The following is a 17,817-nucleotide window of genomic DNA, read 5'->3' as shown; positions in this document are numbered from 1 at the left end:
AGCTCCGTGTGCAGATGGCGGAGTCCCGCTCGGTACGCCAGAGGTTGGTCCTGGCAGAAGTCACAAGAGTCGGAGACCTCCTGGACTACGACCGGGGAGACTGGCTGGATCCTCTGATGCTCGCTCAGCGCATGGGGCTCTCCAGACCTTGTACTCCCCAGCGCATACTTCAGGAGGTGAAGGACGCTTTGCCGCCCGCTGCTCAGGTTTATCTCAACTGGGTCCTGCACAAGGGCACACCCCACCCACCCTCTATCCCAGGCCCGCCAGACCTTTTAATTGGACCCCTGCCCCGTGGACCCAACCAACCCCCTCACCCCTTCACTGTAAGCCAGCTGCACGAGATGCAGCCAGTCTGCTTTCAAACCGTGCCAAGAAAACATCTATACATACTCGTGCTCCACACCCTTCACGCCCTCACCCTCATGTCCCTCCCTGATACAAAATGGCAGGACCTCCTGCACCTTTTGGAGGGTGAGGAGCCCTGGTGGGCCAGCCTGTATTCCACCTTAGTCCCGAGGCCTGCCAGGGATGTCAGTTGGTGGCTCCTTCACGAAGCCATGAGCACGGGCATGGTCTTGGCGCTGTTCACCTCAATCCCAGACACCTGTCCCTTTTGCGGCGTGAGGGAAACTCTGGCACACACATACCTGGAGTGTGCCAGGCTGCAGCCCCTATTCCGGCTCTTCACCAATCTTTTATTACGTTTTTGGTTGCACTTTTCCTCTCACCTTCTTATTTATGCACTCCCTATCCGTGGCCCCACAAAGTCACAGGATCTCCTGGTCAGCCTCCTCCTGGCCCTAGCTAAAATGGTCATCTATAAAACCAGAGTGAGGAGGTTGGCCGACAGAGTATCCTGTGACTGTGGGGCCTATTTCTGATCCTCGGTCCGTTCACGTATCTGGGCAGAGTTCCTCTGGGCGGCGTCTTCTGACTCCCTTGACGCCTTTGAGGAGCAGTGGGCGCTGTCCGGGGTTCTCTGCTCGGTGTCCCCATCCAGTTTCCTTCATTTGACCTTTTAACCATACTCCTGTCCCTGTTGTTTCATTAGTTGTCCCCCGGAATTATTTGGTATCCAGGTCCTGTGGATCCCCCTCCTAGACTGAGGGGGGATCGTTTAGCAGTGAATGGGCTTCGCCCACCCACTTCCCGGATCCCAATAGGAATACTCTCCTATAGCCATCTGGCCCGACCCTGTCACAGAAGCAACAATGACTTTATTGCCTCTGCAAGTGGTGATCGAAGAGGGGGAGGGGATGGTGCTTAGCTTACAGGAAAGTAGAGTGAATCGGGGGGGGGTGGGGGGGAGTTCCATCAAGGAGAAACAAACAGAACTTTAACACCATAGCCTGGCCATTCCTGAAACTGGTTTTCAATGCATCTCTGATGCGCACCGCGCCCTCCTTTACTCTTCTAACTGCCCTGGTGTCTGGCTGCGCGTAATCAGTGGCCAGGCGATTTGCCTCAACCTCTCACCCCACCATAAACTTCTCCCCCTTACTCTCACAGATATTGTGGAGCGCACAGCAAGCAATAATAACAATGGGAATATTGGTTTCGCTGAGGTCTAAACAACTCAGTAAACTGCGCCAGCATGCTTTTAAACACCCAAATGCACATTCCACCACCATTCTGCACTTGCTCAGCCGATAGTTGAACAGCTCCTGACTAGGCTCCAGGCTGCCTATATATGGCTTCATGAGCCATGGCATTAAGGGGTAGGCTGGGTCCCCAAGGATAACTATAGGCATTTCAATATCTCAACGGTTATTTTCTGGTCTGGAAAGCAAGTCCCTTGCTACAGCTGTTGAAACAGACCAGAGTTCCTGAAGATGCGAGCGTCATGAACCTTTCCCGACCATCCCAAATTGATGTTGGTAAAACGTCCCTTGTGATCCACCTGGGCTTGCAGCACCATTGAAAAGTACCCCTTTCGGTTTATGTACTCGCTGCCTTGGTTCTCCGGTGCCAAGATAGGGATATGGGTTCCATCTATCGCCCCACCACAGTTAGGGAATCCCATTGCAGAAAAACCATCCACTATGACTTGCACATTTCCCAGAGTCACTACACTTGATAACAACAGCTCAGTGATTGCATTGGCTACTTGCATCACAGCAGCCCCCACAGTAGATTTGCCCACTCCAAATTGATTCCCAGCTGACTGGTAGCTGTCTGGTGTTGCAAGCTTACACAGGGCTATCGCCACTTGCATCTAAACTGTGAGGGCTGCTCTGATCTTGGTATTCTTGCACTTCAGGGCAGGGGAAAGCAAGTCACAAAGTTCCATGAAAGTGCCCTTATGCATGCGAAAGTTTTGCAGCCACTGGGAATCGTCCCAGACCTGCAACACTATGCGGTCCCACCAGTCTGTGCTTGTTTCCCAGGCCCAGAATCGGTGTTCTATGCCATGAACCTGCCCAATTGTCACCATGATGTACATATTTCAGGGGCCTGTACTTTATGAGAAGTCTATGTCCATGTCCTCATCACTCTCGTCACCACGCTGCAGTCGCCTCCTCCTCACCTGGTTTCACTTTTCTTGCAGGTTATGTTTCTGCATTTACTGCTGGATAATGCGCGAGGTGTTTATAGTGCTCATAATTGCCGCGGTTATCTGAGCGGGCTCTATGTTCCCAGTGCTATGGCGTCTGCCCTGAAAAAAGGCGCAAAACGATTGTCTGCCGTTGCTCTGACGGAGGGAGGGGCGACTGACAACATGGCTTATAGGATTAGTTTACAGGGAATTAAAATCAACAAAGGGGGTGGCTTTGCATCAAGGAGAAACAGAATGGCCCCCTCAAGGATAGAACTCAAAACCCTGGGTTTAACAGGCCATTGATTTCACGGATGGAGGGAGGGGGGAGAAAATGAATACAAGTGAATACAAAACAAATCTGGTCTATTTCTTGTTTTGATCCACTTTATCTATCTTTATACACCTTGCTGGCAGCAGACAGTGCAGTACGACTGCTAGCCTTTGTCATCTCCTGGATGCTCGGCAGAAGACGGTGCAGTACGACTGCCGGCAGGACTGAATCTCCATTAGATGAAACTTAAAAAGGGAAAATGACCTGGCTGAGTCACTCCCATGTTTGCCCAGGCGCCCCTGACCTCATCGAGGTCGGTTAAAAGAGCACCTTGGACTATGGCGACGACAGCTACCAGTCATACTGCACTGTCTGCTGCCAAAAGGCAATGCACTTAGAGCATTTGTGTGGGGACGCACACAATCGACTGTATAAAAACACTTTCTACAAAACTGACTTCTATAAATTCGACCTAATTTCTTAGTGCAGACATACCCTTCTTTAGAAGCCTCACAAGAGTCTACCATCAATGCAACTTTCTTGTGTGGACAAGCCCCAGGTTTAACAGTGCACATGACTGTGAGACCCAGACGCTGAGTCTCTCTTAAAGCATGTTTCAGAGTAGCAGCCGTGTTAGTCTGTATTCACAAAAAGAAAAGGAGTACTTGTGGCACCTTAGAGACTAACAAATTTATTTGAGCATAAGCTTTCGTGAGCTACAGCTCACTACATCCGATGAAGTGAGCTGTAGCTCACGAAAGCTTATGCTCAAATAAATTTGTTAGTCTCTAAGGTGCCACAAGTACTCCTTCTCTTAAAGCATGTTGCTTTAATGAAATTTGCGGGGGGTGGGGTGGAGTGATAGCAATGCTACCACCGCATGGCAGAAAAAGTAGGTTTGACAGAAGTGAGTTCTGAAGAGGGATTTGAAAGAAGAGTGTGTGAATCTGGTACACTTAGGATGACTGATATTATTGAGACTGTCCCAATATTAGGGGTTTGGTCTTGTATGGGCAAAGTATTCCCCCCCCCCATTTTTCACACTTGCTATCTGGTCACCCAAGGCACACTGGGCCAAGGAAGGCATTCCAAGCACAGGGGGCAGCATGGAAAGGGCTCATTAAGAGCAGAGGAAAGGAAGGATACAATGTGGGAAGTTATCTGATGTATATGATGAAGGAGACAAGAAGGAATGTAATCATACAGAGGAAGTGGGGGTGGCACTGAGCAAAGTCAAGGCAGCAAAGAGATGCTTTAAACGTAACTCAGCAGCTGAGTTTCATTATCTGTACACACCTGACCGGAGGAGCAGCATTGAAATGCAAATAGCAAGCATCTGCCGTGCTGCAAAACAGTGAGTTTGTGCATGGGTGTGGTGGGGGCAGCTCTATCCTTGATATTCCAGGGGCATAATGCCATACAGTGCATCATACTTTTCACTGCTGCATGAGCGTGCTGTGAAAAAGCCTAGCATGGGTTGCATATAGGAATGGGCATGGGGAAGGTTGCTGAGAAAAGCATAACTCAGAGTTCCCCCAATGTCACGACTTCACCTGATCACTGCATTGATGGACATTTGGCAAACACAGCAATTTCCTTCACTTTGTTTTAGTGGCAGAAAATCTATAACAACAAATAAATGAATAAATCATCGTGAGGACAGCAATGACCAGGACTTCAGGAATAACAAGCACAGCTACAGCCCAGTGCACAATTGATACCTATGTTCCACCAATTCTCTGAACTTGGAGGTCTCCCACTCAAGGGCTGACCAGGCTTCAACCTGCCTAGCCAGAGATCTGCCCAGAGCACAGCCCATGCCAGTAACTTTTGCTACAGTATCATTCACGTCCCCCAAGCCAAGATAGCAATTACAGGAATCAAACCCAGATTCTCCTGCACACTCAGATATTATAACAAAACCAAAAACCACACAACACACAACTTATCTGGCTGGGTAACCAGTCATTAAGATCAGCCATTACTCAGGTATTACAGAGAAACAAGGAACCTAGGATGCTAGGTTTTATATTTAGACAGGATCAGGCCTAATCAGATTAATAAGACCTTTTAAAAAAAATTCTAAGCATAGAGCTACTATCTCTCCAACGGCAATTCACTTAGACACTTAGTCCCTTCCATATCTTGTATGTGCATCTGCTGCACACCACTGTGCCAGTGCCATACAGGAATAAAGGAAAGTTGCTGTGGGGACAGAAAGCTGAGGAGAGCTCACCAAACTTTTCAGATGCGATAGAAACTTGCTGGGATAATTCAGGAGAACCCCCATTCACCCATTGAACCCTTGGTTCTGAAATAAGCAAGCAAAGCTTCTTGTTTCTGTCTAAAGAACAGGAGGACTTGTGGCACCTTAGAGACTAACAATTTTATTTGAGCATAAGCTGTCATGGGCAACAGCTTGCTTCATCCGATGCATCAAAAGCTTATGCTCAAATAAATTTGTTAGTCTCTAAGGTGCCACAAGTCCTCCTGTTCTTTTTGCGGATACAGACTAACACGGCTGCTACTCTGAAACCTGTTTCTGTCTAGGCGTTTAGATGGGCCCCTATCACCACCACGTCATTCCAGGTGAGATTAAATCAGCTGGGGAAAGGCTGCTGCCCAAGCTTCCTTTTAACAGGAAGTAGCTTTAATCATTCAGATTCCTTCCATGGTGTCTAGTCAACGGCTGAGCTTTAAATCAGCTCTGATTGTTCAGAAGGCAAAAAAGCTTCCCCAAAACGTTTTACGTGAACATCTCGAAGAAGCCATGAATGTCTGAACAGTTCTTCTTACATCCAGTAGATGTCAGCACAATGCCAGTGCTTAAGGCCCCGGATCCTTAATTCCTTAAATAGCAGCTATTCTCTATATTTCTGACCCTCAGTTCTTTATCACTGACCTCTGAATGAAAACAGGATTTATCTGTGTGTATTAAGCCTCCTTCCATCCATTGCTGCTCAGAGAAATCTATTAAAAGGGGAGAATCTCTAGATCTGTTATAAAGGAGAAAAATCAGAACATACCTCTACTGAACAGAGGGGACTAGGAGAATCTTTCAGAGGGACAGAGAGGAATAACCATTAGCAATTTTGATTAAAACAGGGGCAAACTGGCATATCCCCAGATGACATCAAAATTCTCCAATTGTGACATCATAATCATCTCCACCCCAATCCAATGTGATCTCTGACAGCAGACTGTGTGTCCCAGGGCTGGGTGTGGGTAGACAATACCTAAGGTGCTTTAGGAAAGGCAAGATGCTGCTCTTATGCAAAAATCCTTAGGAATACGAATAAGGGGAAAAGAAATATAGAAAATACCCACTGGGACCAGTGACTGGCTGCTAGTGTCATGGTGAGAGTAGTTCAGATTGGAAGACATTTCTTCTGGCACACACATAAAGAACCCGGTTGGTATTTGGTAGATCTTGCTGCATACAGACCTACTTGAAGGAATTCTTCCTACTTGCAGACAGCCGCACTAGGGCTGAAGGTCCCATCATGAAGAGACTCGTGTTTGTTTAGAAAGAGAGTGAGCTCTGATATCCTTTGCCATGTCCCTGCACAAGAGATTACTCCCTTTCACTTGTTTCCAATCTGAGTTGCAGAAATAGCCTGAAATGTTACGATTAGTGAGCCTAGCAATTCTGCAGGCTATGAAATAGAATCTCACTCCATCTGCAACGTCTTAGATGGATACAGCCCAGTGAGAGAAATCTTGGCCTTGGGATGGGGGGAGGGCAGATCTTCAACTCTAGAGCAGGGGTTCTCAATCTTCATTTCACTGTGACCCCCTTCTGACAACTAAAATTACTACACATCCCCAGGAATGGGGACCAAAGCCTGAGCCCCGTCATCCTGGGCAAGGGGGGCAAGCCCGAGTCCCACCACCCAAGCAGGGGGCCAAAGCCGAAGCCCAAGGGTTTCAGCCCCAGGTGGGGGGCCTGTAACCTGGGCCTTGCCACTCAGGGCAGATGCCCTTGGCCCCAGGCAGTGGGGCTTGGGCTTTAGCTATGGTCCCAGGCAGCAGGGCTTGGGCTTCAACCCCGGGCTGCAACAAGTCTAATGACAGCCCTGGCGACCCCATTAAAAAGGGGTCACAACCCAACTTGGGCTCCCAACCCACAGTTTAAGAACCACTAGCCTATAGATAAAACAGGCTTGGACTTTCAATGGAGCAAAAAAGCACTAAAGTTGTGAGGATGGAGAGAGATTCCCCATAAGCCAGGAGGTATTTTAAATTAGTGGAGACTGCTATGGGGCCTGTGCTCTCCCCCAGTAAGGAGACCAAACCTGATGGATCCCTGCCTGGGAAAGAACAAATATGGGAGCAATAGATCCACTGTATACTCCCCAATCTCTTCTAGACCAACATGCAAGGACAGCTCTAGAGATGACAGAATGAAAAAGCCAGCAGAACATTCAACAGGACCCAAAGCACTTACCAGCTGGAAGGACAGGAAGTGCAGTCTGCAGCACTCACACTAAATGATCACTCTAGGGCTGCAGATAGTTGTCCTTCCCAGATTTAAAGGGCCAGCTAGCAGATGAGCACATTCTGGGAAAGACACTATAAAATGGGGATCTCAAAGCAGGGCACTCATGGGGGGGAGGAGGGAGGTGAACAGTCCTGGTTGCTGTGTGACTGGATATAAGAAATTCCTACCTGTGTGTTTTGTAAGATGCCCTGAGCCTGCCCCAGTCAAAGCCTGCTGGATTTTATATGGCTGGTATATTTACAACTGCTTTTTAGTGTAATCTGCTTTGGCATATTACATACAAACAAAATCCAGATTCCTCAGATTGCACTGGGCCAACCATGCTTGCCAGTGGAAGCCCTGGCACCCTGCCTCTGCAGAGATGAGAGGGGAGCTGGAAGCAGGAGGCTGCCCTCCATTGCTTACTTCTCTCCAGATTCTAAATCAGTTCTGCTAGAATCATCATCATCTTACCCCTGTGCCTGCCCCTCCCCTTGGCAGAGGAGCCCAGACTTCCACATAGACACCCCTGCATCCAGGGGATCAGGGCTTTCCTTCCCGGCAGATCAGCAGGAACAGCAAGGTTGGGAGGCCATGTCCTTGGAAGGAGGGTTAGTGAGAAACCTCACAGTTTCCTGGGCCCCTCCTGCGGCAACTTCACATGGGGAAAGGGGAGGATAGCACCCATCACTGGTGCTTCCCAGGTGCACAGTGTGGTTACTAGTGGACTTCAGGGAGTTTCCTGCTCTTCTGCCTGTCACTTTTGGGTTTGTTCTCTGGCAGAGAGACTGGAAACAACCTCCTGTAAGTGAGGAGGGTACCCATAGCTCAGATCAATTAATTCCAGAGCTTCAGTACAATGCCCATGTCTTACCCAGTTAGCAAAGCTGCTGACAGCGCCCCCGGCTGGGAGAAGGCTGCGGCTGTTATTCCTTAAAGCAGGCAGTAATTCTGAGAATGGCCAAACATTAATCTACAGTAGCAACAGGGTCTGTGGAGGCAGGCCGCACACAGACCTGTGCCTAGGTCTGGGAAACATGGGTGGCCAGCTCCCTGTGTGTCTGCTGCAGATACAGTCCATATTGTTATCTGTACCTTTGTGTTTCTGTCAGTGCAGAGCCAGCAGGGATCTTTAGTGAAAGAATTTGGTCTGCAGGCAGCTGAGAGCTGGGGGAGCCAGCGGAGAAGTGAGCTGTGACTGTGTATGTACAGGTTCCAGAGTTAGCAGCCAGCCTTATCCCTGCAGCGCTGGGGAATAGATCTCCCACAGGAAAGGCCAAAAGACACAACAGACACATAAATGGCCCTTCCCCATCCCACCTGGCCCAGAGGGAGGGCAGGGACATGCCAGCCCTTCTGTTACACATTGAGGACAGGCTGCTGTTGTCTGGATTAGACATTAGCACAGCTTCTCCAGCCCCAGGTCCCTGCTGCTCAGTATAGGGATGTTCCCCAGAATTTCTAGTGTTGTCTTCCCCATTTTCTGCCACACTCAGAGTGTAATGTGGAATCTCAGGGGAGGGAAGGCCAGGTTTTTAAAGAAAGCATTAAACATTTTACTCTTTATTTTAAAAACAATAAACCAGTCTCCCCCGCTACCCCATGGCCCCTAATTCCCAGCACTCCTCTCCCGGGAGCACTCACTGGTGAAGCCTCCAGCTGACTGCTCACATGGAGACAGGGTTCCTGTGTCACATAGACCCATGCGAGGGTCCCAGTGCAAACAACAGAACAGGGATTGGTGCCAATTTGCAAACGCTTCCCTTCTCCGTTGATCTGAGATTTAACCTCCCTGAAGATACCTCCTGGTGTTCTGCCATATCTGCACCGGGGCCAAGTCCTAGACATGTGACCCTGGGCCTGGCCCAGTAGACGCTTGAAGGCGGGGCAGGAATAGCTGTATCCGTCCATGTCCCTCCTGCGAACCAAAGCGTGAGCCCCGTGGGGTCTCTGATTTCCATTTGTGGAGCCTGCAGGCTGCGTGTCCTTGTGGCTGGGCTCAGTGCTGGAAGCGTGGGGAGTTGATGTGGGGCTGATGGAAGGAGTGCGTGGCATACAGCACCTCCGGGGGCGGTTGGGGAACCGTGGTCAGAATGGAGCAGAGGGGCTCATGGGAGCTCAGCATTGAGGTGAAATGCTTCATTTCTTCTGTCAGCTGCTTGATCTCCCTGCGCAGGGCAGCATTCTGTCTCTCCAGGTCCTCGCTCTCCTGAGGGCACAAAAGCAGCAGGGGCTAGATTAGTGTTCCGCCTGCAGAGCCATCACAGGGGTGGGGGGAATTCTGGGCGGAAAACTGTCTGAACAGTGTGTCCAGAGGGAGTGGGAGGTAGAGGGAGATGGCATCTCTGCAGAGCAGCAGCCAGAAGACAGCTGGGTTAGTGCTCAAACTGCAGGGGGAGCTGGCTCCCATCCATGTTGTTGTTATACATTGATATTGCTGTGGTGCCTAAAGCAACCAGCTGAAGACCCCATTATGCCAGGCACTGTACACACATATAGGAAAATGACAGTCCCTGGCCCCAAAGAACTTATAGTCCAGGAGACCAACCTAACAGTGGATAAGACAAATAAGCAGGGGTGCACATTAGGGGGACAGGGTAGGATGTACACAGTTCTCAGCCAGTCAGGAGCAATGATCACAATTCGCTTTACAGAAGAGGCAAGTTTGAGGAGGGACCTGAAAGAAGATGAGAGGCTGGCTTTTCTGATCTGTCTATCAGCATCTCTCAAGTGTCTGGCTGTCACTGCAGTATCTCAGTGCTGCTAGGAGCAGCTGGAGCTGCCTCAGGGAAGGGGCTGGGAGTATCTGGGTGGGGGGAGAGAGGTCAGAGCCCTTCATCTCACTACCCCGGAGAGTTTCCACAGTGACACATTTCCTGTAAATTCAAAGCAGCGCTGTGTCTGGGCAACTCCCACCCCACCCCCAGCCAGCCAGGGGTCCTGCCACGGAGCCAGTGACATTCTCAGCCCTCGGCCACACTCTCTCCCCAGCAGCTGCTTACGAGAAGTGACAGCAGCACCAGAACGTTCCCCGCCCCGGCGCTCAAAGCTCCCTCTCACGCACACACCTTCCAGGCCACATCCCGACCTGAGGCAGATTGGCCTGGGGGGAGGGGATGATAAATAACCGCCGTTATAATCAGAAATAACCAGAAAACCACCTGTCACAGGAAACCTGTCATTGCCATGGTAAGACAAGACTCACTGCTTCCTGCCAGTGCCCGGGGAAACCAGACATATGGCAGCGGGGGTGGAGGGACATTGATGTGACAGAAGGAAAGAGGGAAACTGAGGCCTCAGAAGAAAAAAATGAATAATAATGGTGGGGTGATGATGTACAGTCCTGCTTAATAGTACCCAAAACGCATCACAGACTGTATGCACCCCTCCTGAAATGCAGCCATCGCTAGTGTGGAACACCTCAGCCACTGAACAGCACCCCACAACGCTACTCAACAGTTTGAGACAGGACCTGAAGAACCCTATGTCCAGTTGAAACCACAGTGGGGCTTTGGAGAGACAGAATGTTGGAACCGAGGTTGAAATTTAGCCAGGCTACTAGGGCACTGAGGCTCTATGAACAGTGCTATGAGATCTTGAATGACTGTTTACCATGCCCTATGGCCTCCAAGGCCTAAATAGCTACCCATCTAGCCACTCATCCAAAACAAAGCAGCCTGCTCACCCCGCTGGGATTGCTAGTGGCAGGAATCTGATTTATAAAGGTCCCTATTGCCTCAGTACTGGGGCACCTTGCAGGTTAAAACAAACTCACCATCAGATATTAACTGCCACAGCAGGATCTTGCAGAAGGGAGAAGGGATCTCTCAGATCACTGGGCCCCACACAGCCTAATGCTTCACAGATCTTAACCAACTCTGCACTCAGAAGCTGACAAGAAGCCAGTTTGGGGAGTTTGTGTGTTATAGGCTCTTAGTAACTCACTCCACTCCAGCAACAAGCCACTCTGTTCTGCACCAGTTAAAACTTCTGGATCCTTTTTAAGTCATTACAGTGGCCTCAACTGACCATTGACACTGGAAAGGCCTGCTTCCAAGAGGCACTTTCATGACCACTATGCCTATCAGACATGAAAAGCATTTGGAATCCATTATAATCCAGAGACTGGAAACTATATTGGCCATGGGTTGACAGGCATCTCCAGCAAAAAGGTGCAATCACGTCTCTGTCCCATTCCTCCAGCTGTCTCCCCTACCCATTAGCATCAGTTCTGTCTCATCCAGGTTGATCTTAAGCTACTTTGCTCCCATCCATGTCCCCACCTTTGCCAGGTACTAGGAAAACAAAAAGATTGTAGTATCAGTGTCATCTGCACCATGGTAAAACTGCAAGCCACATGCCTCACTGTCTCCTCCAGCAAGGGGAACACCTTGGGACACAGCAGAGCCCGAGGAGAAAAAAAGTCAGTACTCATTCCGGCCCTCTGGAGTCTCTGGGAGATAAAATAAGAAACCCACTGAAAGGCTTTCCAATCTACTGCTGTGAGCTGCAGCAGATTAGTGACTAACCCCGTGATTGTGGTATCACAGGACACTGACAGAGCTAACCAAGTCAGCGTGGACCAGTGTCCCCTCTAAAAGGATCATCAGCCATGGATAGCGAGTGACACCTTCCCTGTAATGAACCCACTACTAAAGAAGCATTGAGGACACCTGTGCAATCAGGCTCTGGCAGAAGCTGCTCCAACACCACTTGCTCAAGAATCCTCCCCAGAGTGGGGATAGACGGGGGTGTGAAGGCTGCTAAGATCAAGGGACAGCTTCTCCAGCAGAAGCCTGACCACTCTCTGTTTAAAGGGCAGTCTAAGATTTAATTACTCGAACTCAGGAGTCATACCCTCCTGTTCTGACACCACTCCCACGCCTGATACCGGCAGCCAAATACTCAGGTTCCCTGGAAAAGTAGATGCCAAATTCCTTACACTGAGAAAAGTGGTTTTGGGCAGTACGTGGGTGTCAACAGCCTGATTCCCCCTTGTCCCCCACCGCCATTGCACAGTCCCAGTGTGGCAATATGGCAAAAAAACAGGGTGAAACTAAGAGAGGCAAGATGTATGCTGGATATCAGGACTGTGCAAAGTATTCAACTGTGGAGCTCTCTCCCAAGGGAAGGGGTGGGAGCCTCACCTCTGGGGACATTTAAAATTTAAACTGGACAAAACACTAGTAAGCATACAATGGGGAATTATCCTGCATAGATGGCAGGCAATGGACTGGCGGAAACCTAATGGGGATTTTCCAGCTCTAGGGCTTGATTCTCCATGGCTTTGCACATTGTACAATCATTTAAACTTATGCAGAGCAAACATAAAATGCTACCAAGTCAGAATGGCAGGGTTTTACATGCTCTTTGCATGGATATGAGAGGTGATAAGAAGTGCGAGGCGAGGGAGTGCCAGACCTCACGTATTTAAGCTTTTAAAGGATTTTTGAGACAGTCAGAAGAGACTAAAAAGATAACTTGATAATTTCAGGGCAAGAGGTAAAGCCTTACCACAGATTAAAAACTGGGTGCAGAAAGTAGGACTATGTGGGCAATTTACAGCTCAGAGAGAGGTTGAGAATGGGGTCACTCTGAAATTAGTCCTAGCGGCATGGTTATTCACTGTATTTATCAATGAGCTGGAAGGGTGGCAACATTTGCTGATGATACAGAATTAATAAGGCTGATCAAAAGTAGGGAGGAATTCCTGAGGGACCCCATAACACTAGGTGACTGGGAAAGGAAATTCGTTGTGGACAAGTGCAAGGGGAAGGTGCACACTGCTGGGTCTGAAATACAGGTGGACATCACCTGCCAGGGAAGGCATCTGCTGTGTGCACAACAGCAATCAAAACTGCAAATAAAGAGGCCTCACCCTGCTCCCATTGCAACAAGTGGCAAAATTTCCATTGGCATGAATGGATCAGGATCAGACCCAATGTGTTATTGCGGAATGGAGAATAATATGGGAAAGAATATACCTCTAACGAAGGGAGGTACACTCCTCATTCCTCCAACCCAACCTGGGATCCTGTGCTCAGCTTCAGCCACCTCATCCCAAAAAGACAGAAAGAACAGATACAAAAGGTCCAGAGAATATGAGGAGGAACCAAGAGGAGAGGCTTCAGCAGAGATGACTTTCAACAGAATACACCTGTTCCATTTGGAAGGGAACATCTGGCTGCTCCTGGAAGAAGCACCCTTCACCTTCACTATCCAGCTGCTCCTAGAGCTGCCGTCACATACTATGCTGGCCCTGCTCTTCCTGCCCCTGCCTGAACTGAATGGCTGTGCTGTGTGTTCATCTGTGCTAGAACATGTCCCCTTATGTGTGCAAGGCCCCAGTGATTCAGATGGGCAGGGAACAGAAGCTCTTACCAAGTGCAGTGTGTCTGCCTTCTGGGTCTGCCTCTGCCTGCTCTTCTGAGCTGCGATGCGATTCTTCTCCCTCCTCTGAACTTTCCTCATGTCATCAGAAGAATCCTGAAAAATACAGGGCCTGGGAATGACAGAGACATCACCTCCACTACCATAGAGAGGCATGAGGTCAGGAGTACGGGGCAGAACAGCCCCAAGTGAACATTCCTCTCAGCAAAGATCACCACACCCACTCTTCTGGCCACATATGACATGTATCCCTGTCTGACCCAGCATCAATGCAAAACCAGGGTAGAGGTGCTCTCCTACTACAAGGAGGTATGAGGCACTTAACAGCCACCCCCTGAGATGTAATTCTATAATCTGGACATGCTGGTAGAACTGGGAAGTGAACTCTGTCTCCATGGTACAGGCTTGGGTTGTAACTCGCAGAACCACAGGAGTAAAGATGAAAAAAAGAAACCTGTTGGATCACCCAGTCCAACCTCCCCAAGGGCCAGGGTAGGACTGTCTCCTATACAGCACTTTTTTATTCTTTGTGCAATAGAGTTTCTAGTGTCCCATGCCAATGGGGCTCCCGCCCTTCTCCTGGGAGATGATTCCACCGCCTGACTTATCTCACTGCCAAGGAGTCAATCCTGGCATTCAGCTTAATTTTTGCCTTTCTGTATTTCATCCCATTACTCCTAGTTCCCATATGTCACCCTAAACAGTTGTCCTTCTACTCAGGGGTTTATCTGTTTCATATATTTGCAGAGTTATGTCCCTGCTTAGCTCAGCTACACAGGCTCGGCTTTTTTTATCTTTCCCCTGACTCAGTCACTCCAGACCCCTGATCGCTTTGTTTGCTCTTCTCTGAACTCCCTGCGTTTTAATGTCTTGCTGCTAATGTGGTATCTAGAATTGGCGGCAATATTACAGGTCACATTTTCACTGGAGTTATGTAGAAAGGGGCGATGCCCTCCCAGCTCTGGGATGTGAGGTCTCTTTGCTTGAAGATCTCACTCCCCAGCATCATTCAGCAACCATTCCGGCATTCTTAATTGTTATTATATTTTTATTATTTATTACGATTATGGAAGGTTCTCTGCTGAGAACTGATCCTTCCACTCTCTCTGGCAACTAAAACCCGCATCAGTTCCTATCATCTTCTGTCTTCCCACTGTAACTGCTGCCTCCCTGGACTCTCTGACACGTACACCACCTCCCTCCTCTCCTTGCAAAATGCAACCTCTAGAGTTGTCCCTTTTCTCCCGCCCCCACTTTGTGATCTCTCCATTTCCTCAAATTTAAACCTCACATCCTTACCTTCAATTTCCTTCCGCCAACCCACCCCAGCCTACACATCCAGCCTAGCCTCTTACCTTATTGCCCCCAGCCCTGCACAGTGAAGATCCCAGTCTGGGTACCCCACTTGTCTACTTCCCCCTTGACTGCTGTTGTGCCTCATTCCCTTCTTCTAGAGACAGGGTGTTCTCCCAATCCCTGTTTGCCCAGCCAGCACCATCTACTCAGCGTTTGTCCGTAAGCTCCTCGGGGGCAAGGTGCCTCATATCTGGTGTCCTGCGCAGCACCATGTGGTTAACAGCTAGCAAAGAATAAAATTACCAATACAGATATCTAGAAAAGAAGATGAAATCATCTGGGACATGTCTTAAGAATAGCAGGCATGCCACTGGACAGCTAGAGGAACACACAGAAGTGGCCCGCTCAAAGAATCCCTATATACAACAGCACTTAGACAGGAAAAACTTATGGGACTTAAATAGAGAAGGTGCAGAGAGCCGCTCAGGATAGAGGAGCTTTGTTCATGCCCTAAGTGATATCTGATGGCATGGGAAAGATTTGGATTCAGAATGAGATCCTGACCACCTGGGAGGAGGAGGGCTCAGAGCCCACACCAGGGTCTCTGCAGAGACACTGGTATTCTCACTTTATCAAGCTCCCAGCCTGCTGGATGCCTGGAATCTGTGGGGTGGCCCCTGCAGTTAGAACCAGGCGTTTCAAGTGCCATCCCTCATGTGGCCTGTGCTAACGTGGTTCCTCTGTAAAAACACTCCTCACTCTGTCCTTTGGTTTTAAGCTTGTTCCTGCACGGAGGCTTCCTGCTTAGTTCTCTGTGGCCTGGTTTACATGAGGGGCTTAGTTTGCACTAACTCAAGCCAGGATGCATTGAAAACGCCTGCATGGACACAACACACATCTTTAAAGCGCAGTAACTCCCTGTTTGCTGCAAATTCTGTACTCCATTTTCAAAGTGGAGTAAGTGCACGGTGGGCTGAGTTAGCGTGCCTCTCCCCAGGCTGGTTCCTAGAAAGCCCTGCCATTCTGCGCTGTGAAAACACCCCAGGATGGGAGCATGGGTACAAAGAATGCAAAATGTTACCTGTTTGCTAGGTGGGGGTGACTGGCTGAAGCTGCTGGAGTCGCTGCTGTCAGAGCTATGGGGCATGGCTTGCGTCCCTCTGCCCAGGGCCTCTTCTGCTTCCTCTGTGTCCTTGGTGATCTTGGTTTCCTTTGGCTTTTACTCACCCCTCCCTTCCCCTGCCGTCTTTCCCTCTCTCCCTTGGTTACTTTCTTTGCCTCTTTCCTGGTCCCTCTCTCTGTCACGTTGTTGCTCTCCCTGTGTCACTTTCTCTGCCCCTCTGCCTCAGTCCCTCCCTGCACCACTCTCCTCTCAGTCACTGCACCTTGCAGTGATGTCTAGGTCTTAGGCTCCTGTGGTTTCTCGGAAGCTGCGAGGGACGTAAGCTGAAAGTCACATGGGCGGAAACTTTACGAAGAAGAAAAAAAGTTACATTGAGAAAAAAAAACACACACATCTGGGAAAAACGAGCTTCAAAATAGCTTGAAAAACCCCCGACACCTTCAGGCGGTTTGAGAAACAGCGACAAAGTTTCAAATGAGACAAACAACCAGAGAGAAAAAAACCTAGCACAAGTTGCAAAACTCAGCCCCTCAGAGAGGAGGAGGCGGCACATGGAGACACAGAAAATGCCAAAGCCGCTCATTTGTAAATGTAGCAAGCAGGGAGTTTGATCACGTGCCAGGTACCCTGGGCTCCCTGCCCCAGCTGCCAAGCCCACCTTGGGAAGTTCCCAAACAGACTGAGTTGCAGACCTCCCACCTTCCCTGTCATCCACCCACCAAACAGCTGAGGTCCCCAGAAGTGACGTGGTTTGCAGGGGTCCTGGAGAGGAGATCAGGGCCATTGGCAAGTGCATGTACAGGAGATCTTTTTGTGCAGATGGTTCTGCATCTTTGGTACACAGACCTCTGAGAGTGCCAATCCCCCCAGAAGGAGGGACATTGGGAGCAGGGTGGGGACTGCCTTTGACAATATTAGTAGTTTCTGTTAGCCAAAGCTCTCCAAGCACTTTAAAACATTAGTTAATTAAGCTTCAATTCCCCCCCACCAGCCTGGGAGGAACATCATATTATCCCTGTTACGTATGCAGGGAAACTGCAGCACATAGACGGGAAAGTGCCATGGTTTCACAGAGAGTCAACAGCAGAGCCAGAAATAAAATCCAGGAGTCCTGACTCTCTGTCCCGCCCCAACCACTAGACTACAGTTCCTTGCAGAGCTTTGATTAGATCCCAGGAGTCCTGATGCCCAGTCTCCCTTGTACTAACCATTAAACCATACTCCCTGCCAGAGCTAGGAATAGAACACAGGAGTCCTGACTCCCAAACCACTGCTATAACCGTTGGTGTAGTAGTAGGGGCCAAAGCCAATGAAGGATACCTGATCCACATCTCATGTAGGGATGTATGCCCTGGAAGGACACAGTCCCTGCACTCCTTGTTTGCTCACATGTGGGCCCTTTTACCAGCCTAAGATGGGAACGTTTTGGGTTGTGATGGTTGATTGTGTCTTGGTTTTGTTTTGCACTAAAAACACCATTAAAGCATAAATTCACCATTGGCCCCCATCCATCCTTTCACCAGCCCTGAGCTGCGACAGTGTTTGTGTCACTTTTGTATCTCCTCTACAGGGCTCCTCTGCAGGGCTGGCTGGGGATACTTCAGTCCCTGGTGCCATTTGGTGTAGCCTGAGGGCCCCCGAGGGGCTATTGTGACAGCTTGGAATAACTGGAGTGCAGCAATGCCCCCCAGGAATGCCTTCCGAATCTTTCATGT

At 49.4% G+C, this 17,817-nt stretch overlaps 1 protein-coding gene across 1 annotated transcript; it reads right to left on the bottom strand.

The window, feature by feature from the left end:
• Positions 1-8,842: 8,842 nt before the first annotated feature.
• BATF (basic leucine zipper ATF-like transcription factor) lies at positions 8,843-16,588 on the bottom strand. Its single transcript, XM_038406881.2, has 3 exons — positions 16,061-16,588; positions 13,675-13,779; positions 8,843-9,502 (listed from the first exon to the last, which is right to left on the bottom strand). Exons 1-3 carry the CDS (start codon positions 16,124-16,126, stop codon positions 9,293-9,295), a joined length of 381 nt encoding a protein of 126 aa, XP_038262809.1. The 5' UTR covers positions 16,127-16,588; the 3' UTR covers positions 8,843-9,292.
• Positions 16,589-17,817: the final 1,229 nt, after the last annotated feature.

The sequence above is a fragment of the Dermochelys coriacea genome, chromosome 6 (genome assembly GCF_009764565.3).
Source record: "Dermochelys coriacea isolate rDerCor1 chromosome 6, rDerCor1.pri.v4, whole genome shotgun sequence".
In the NCBI taxonomy this organism is placed as follows: Eukaryota; Metazoa; Chordata; order Testudines; family Dermochelyidae; genus Dermochelys; species Dermochelys coriacea.
The sequence above is the reverse complement of the archived record's forward strand: the minus strand, read 5'-3'. Positions and strand labels throughout refer to the sequence as shown.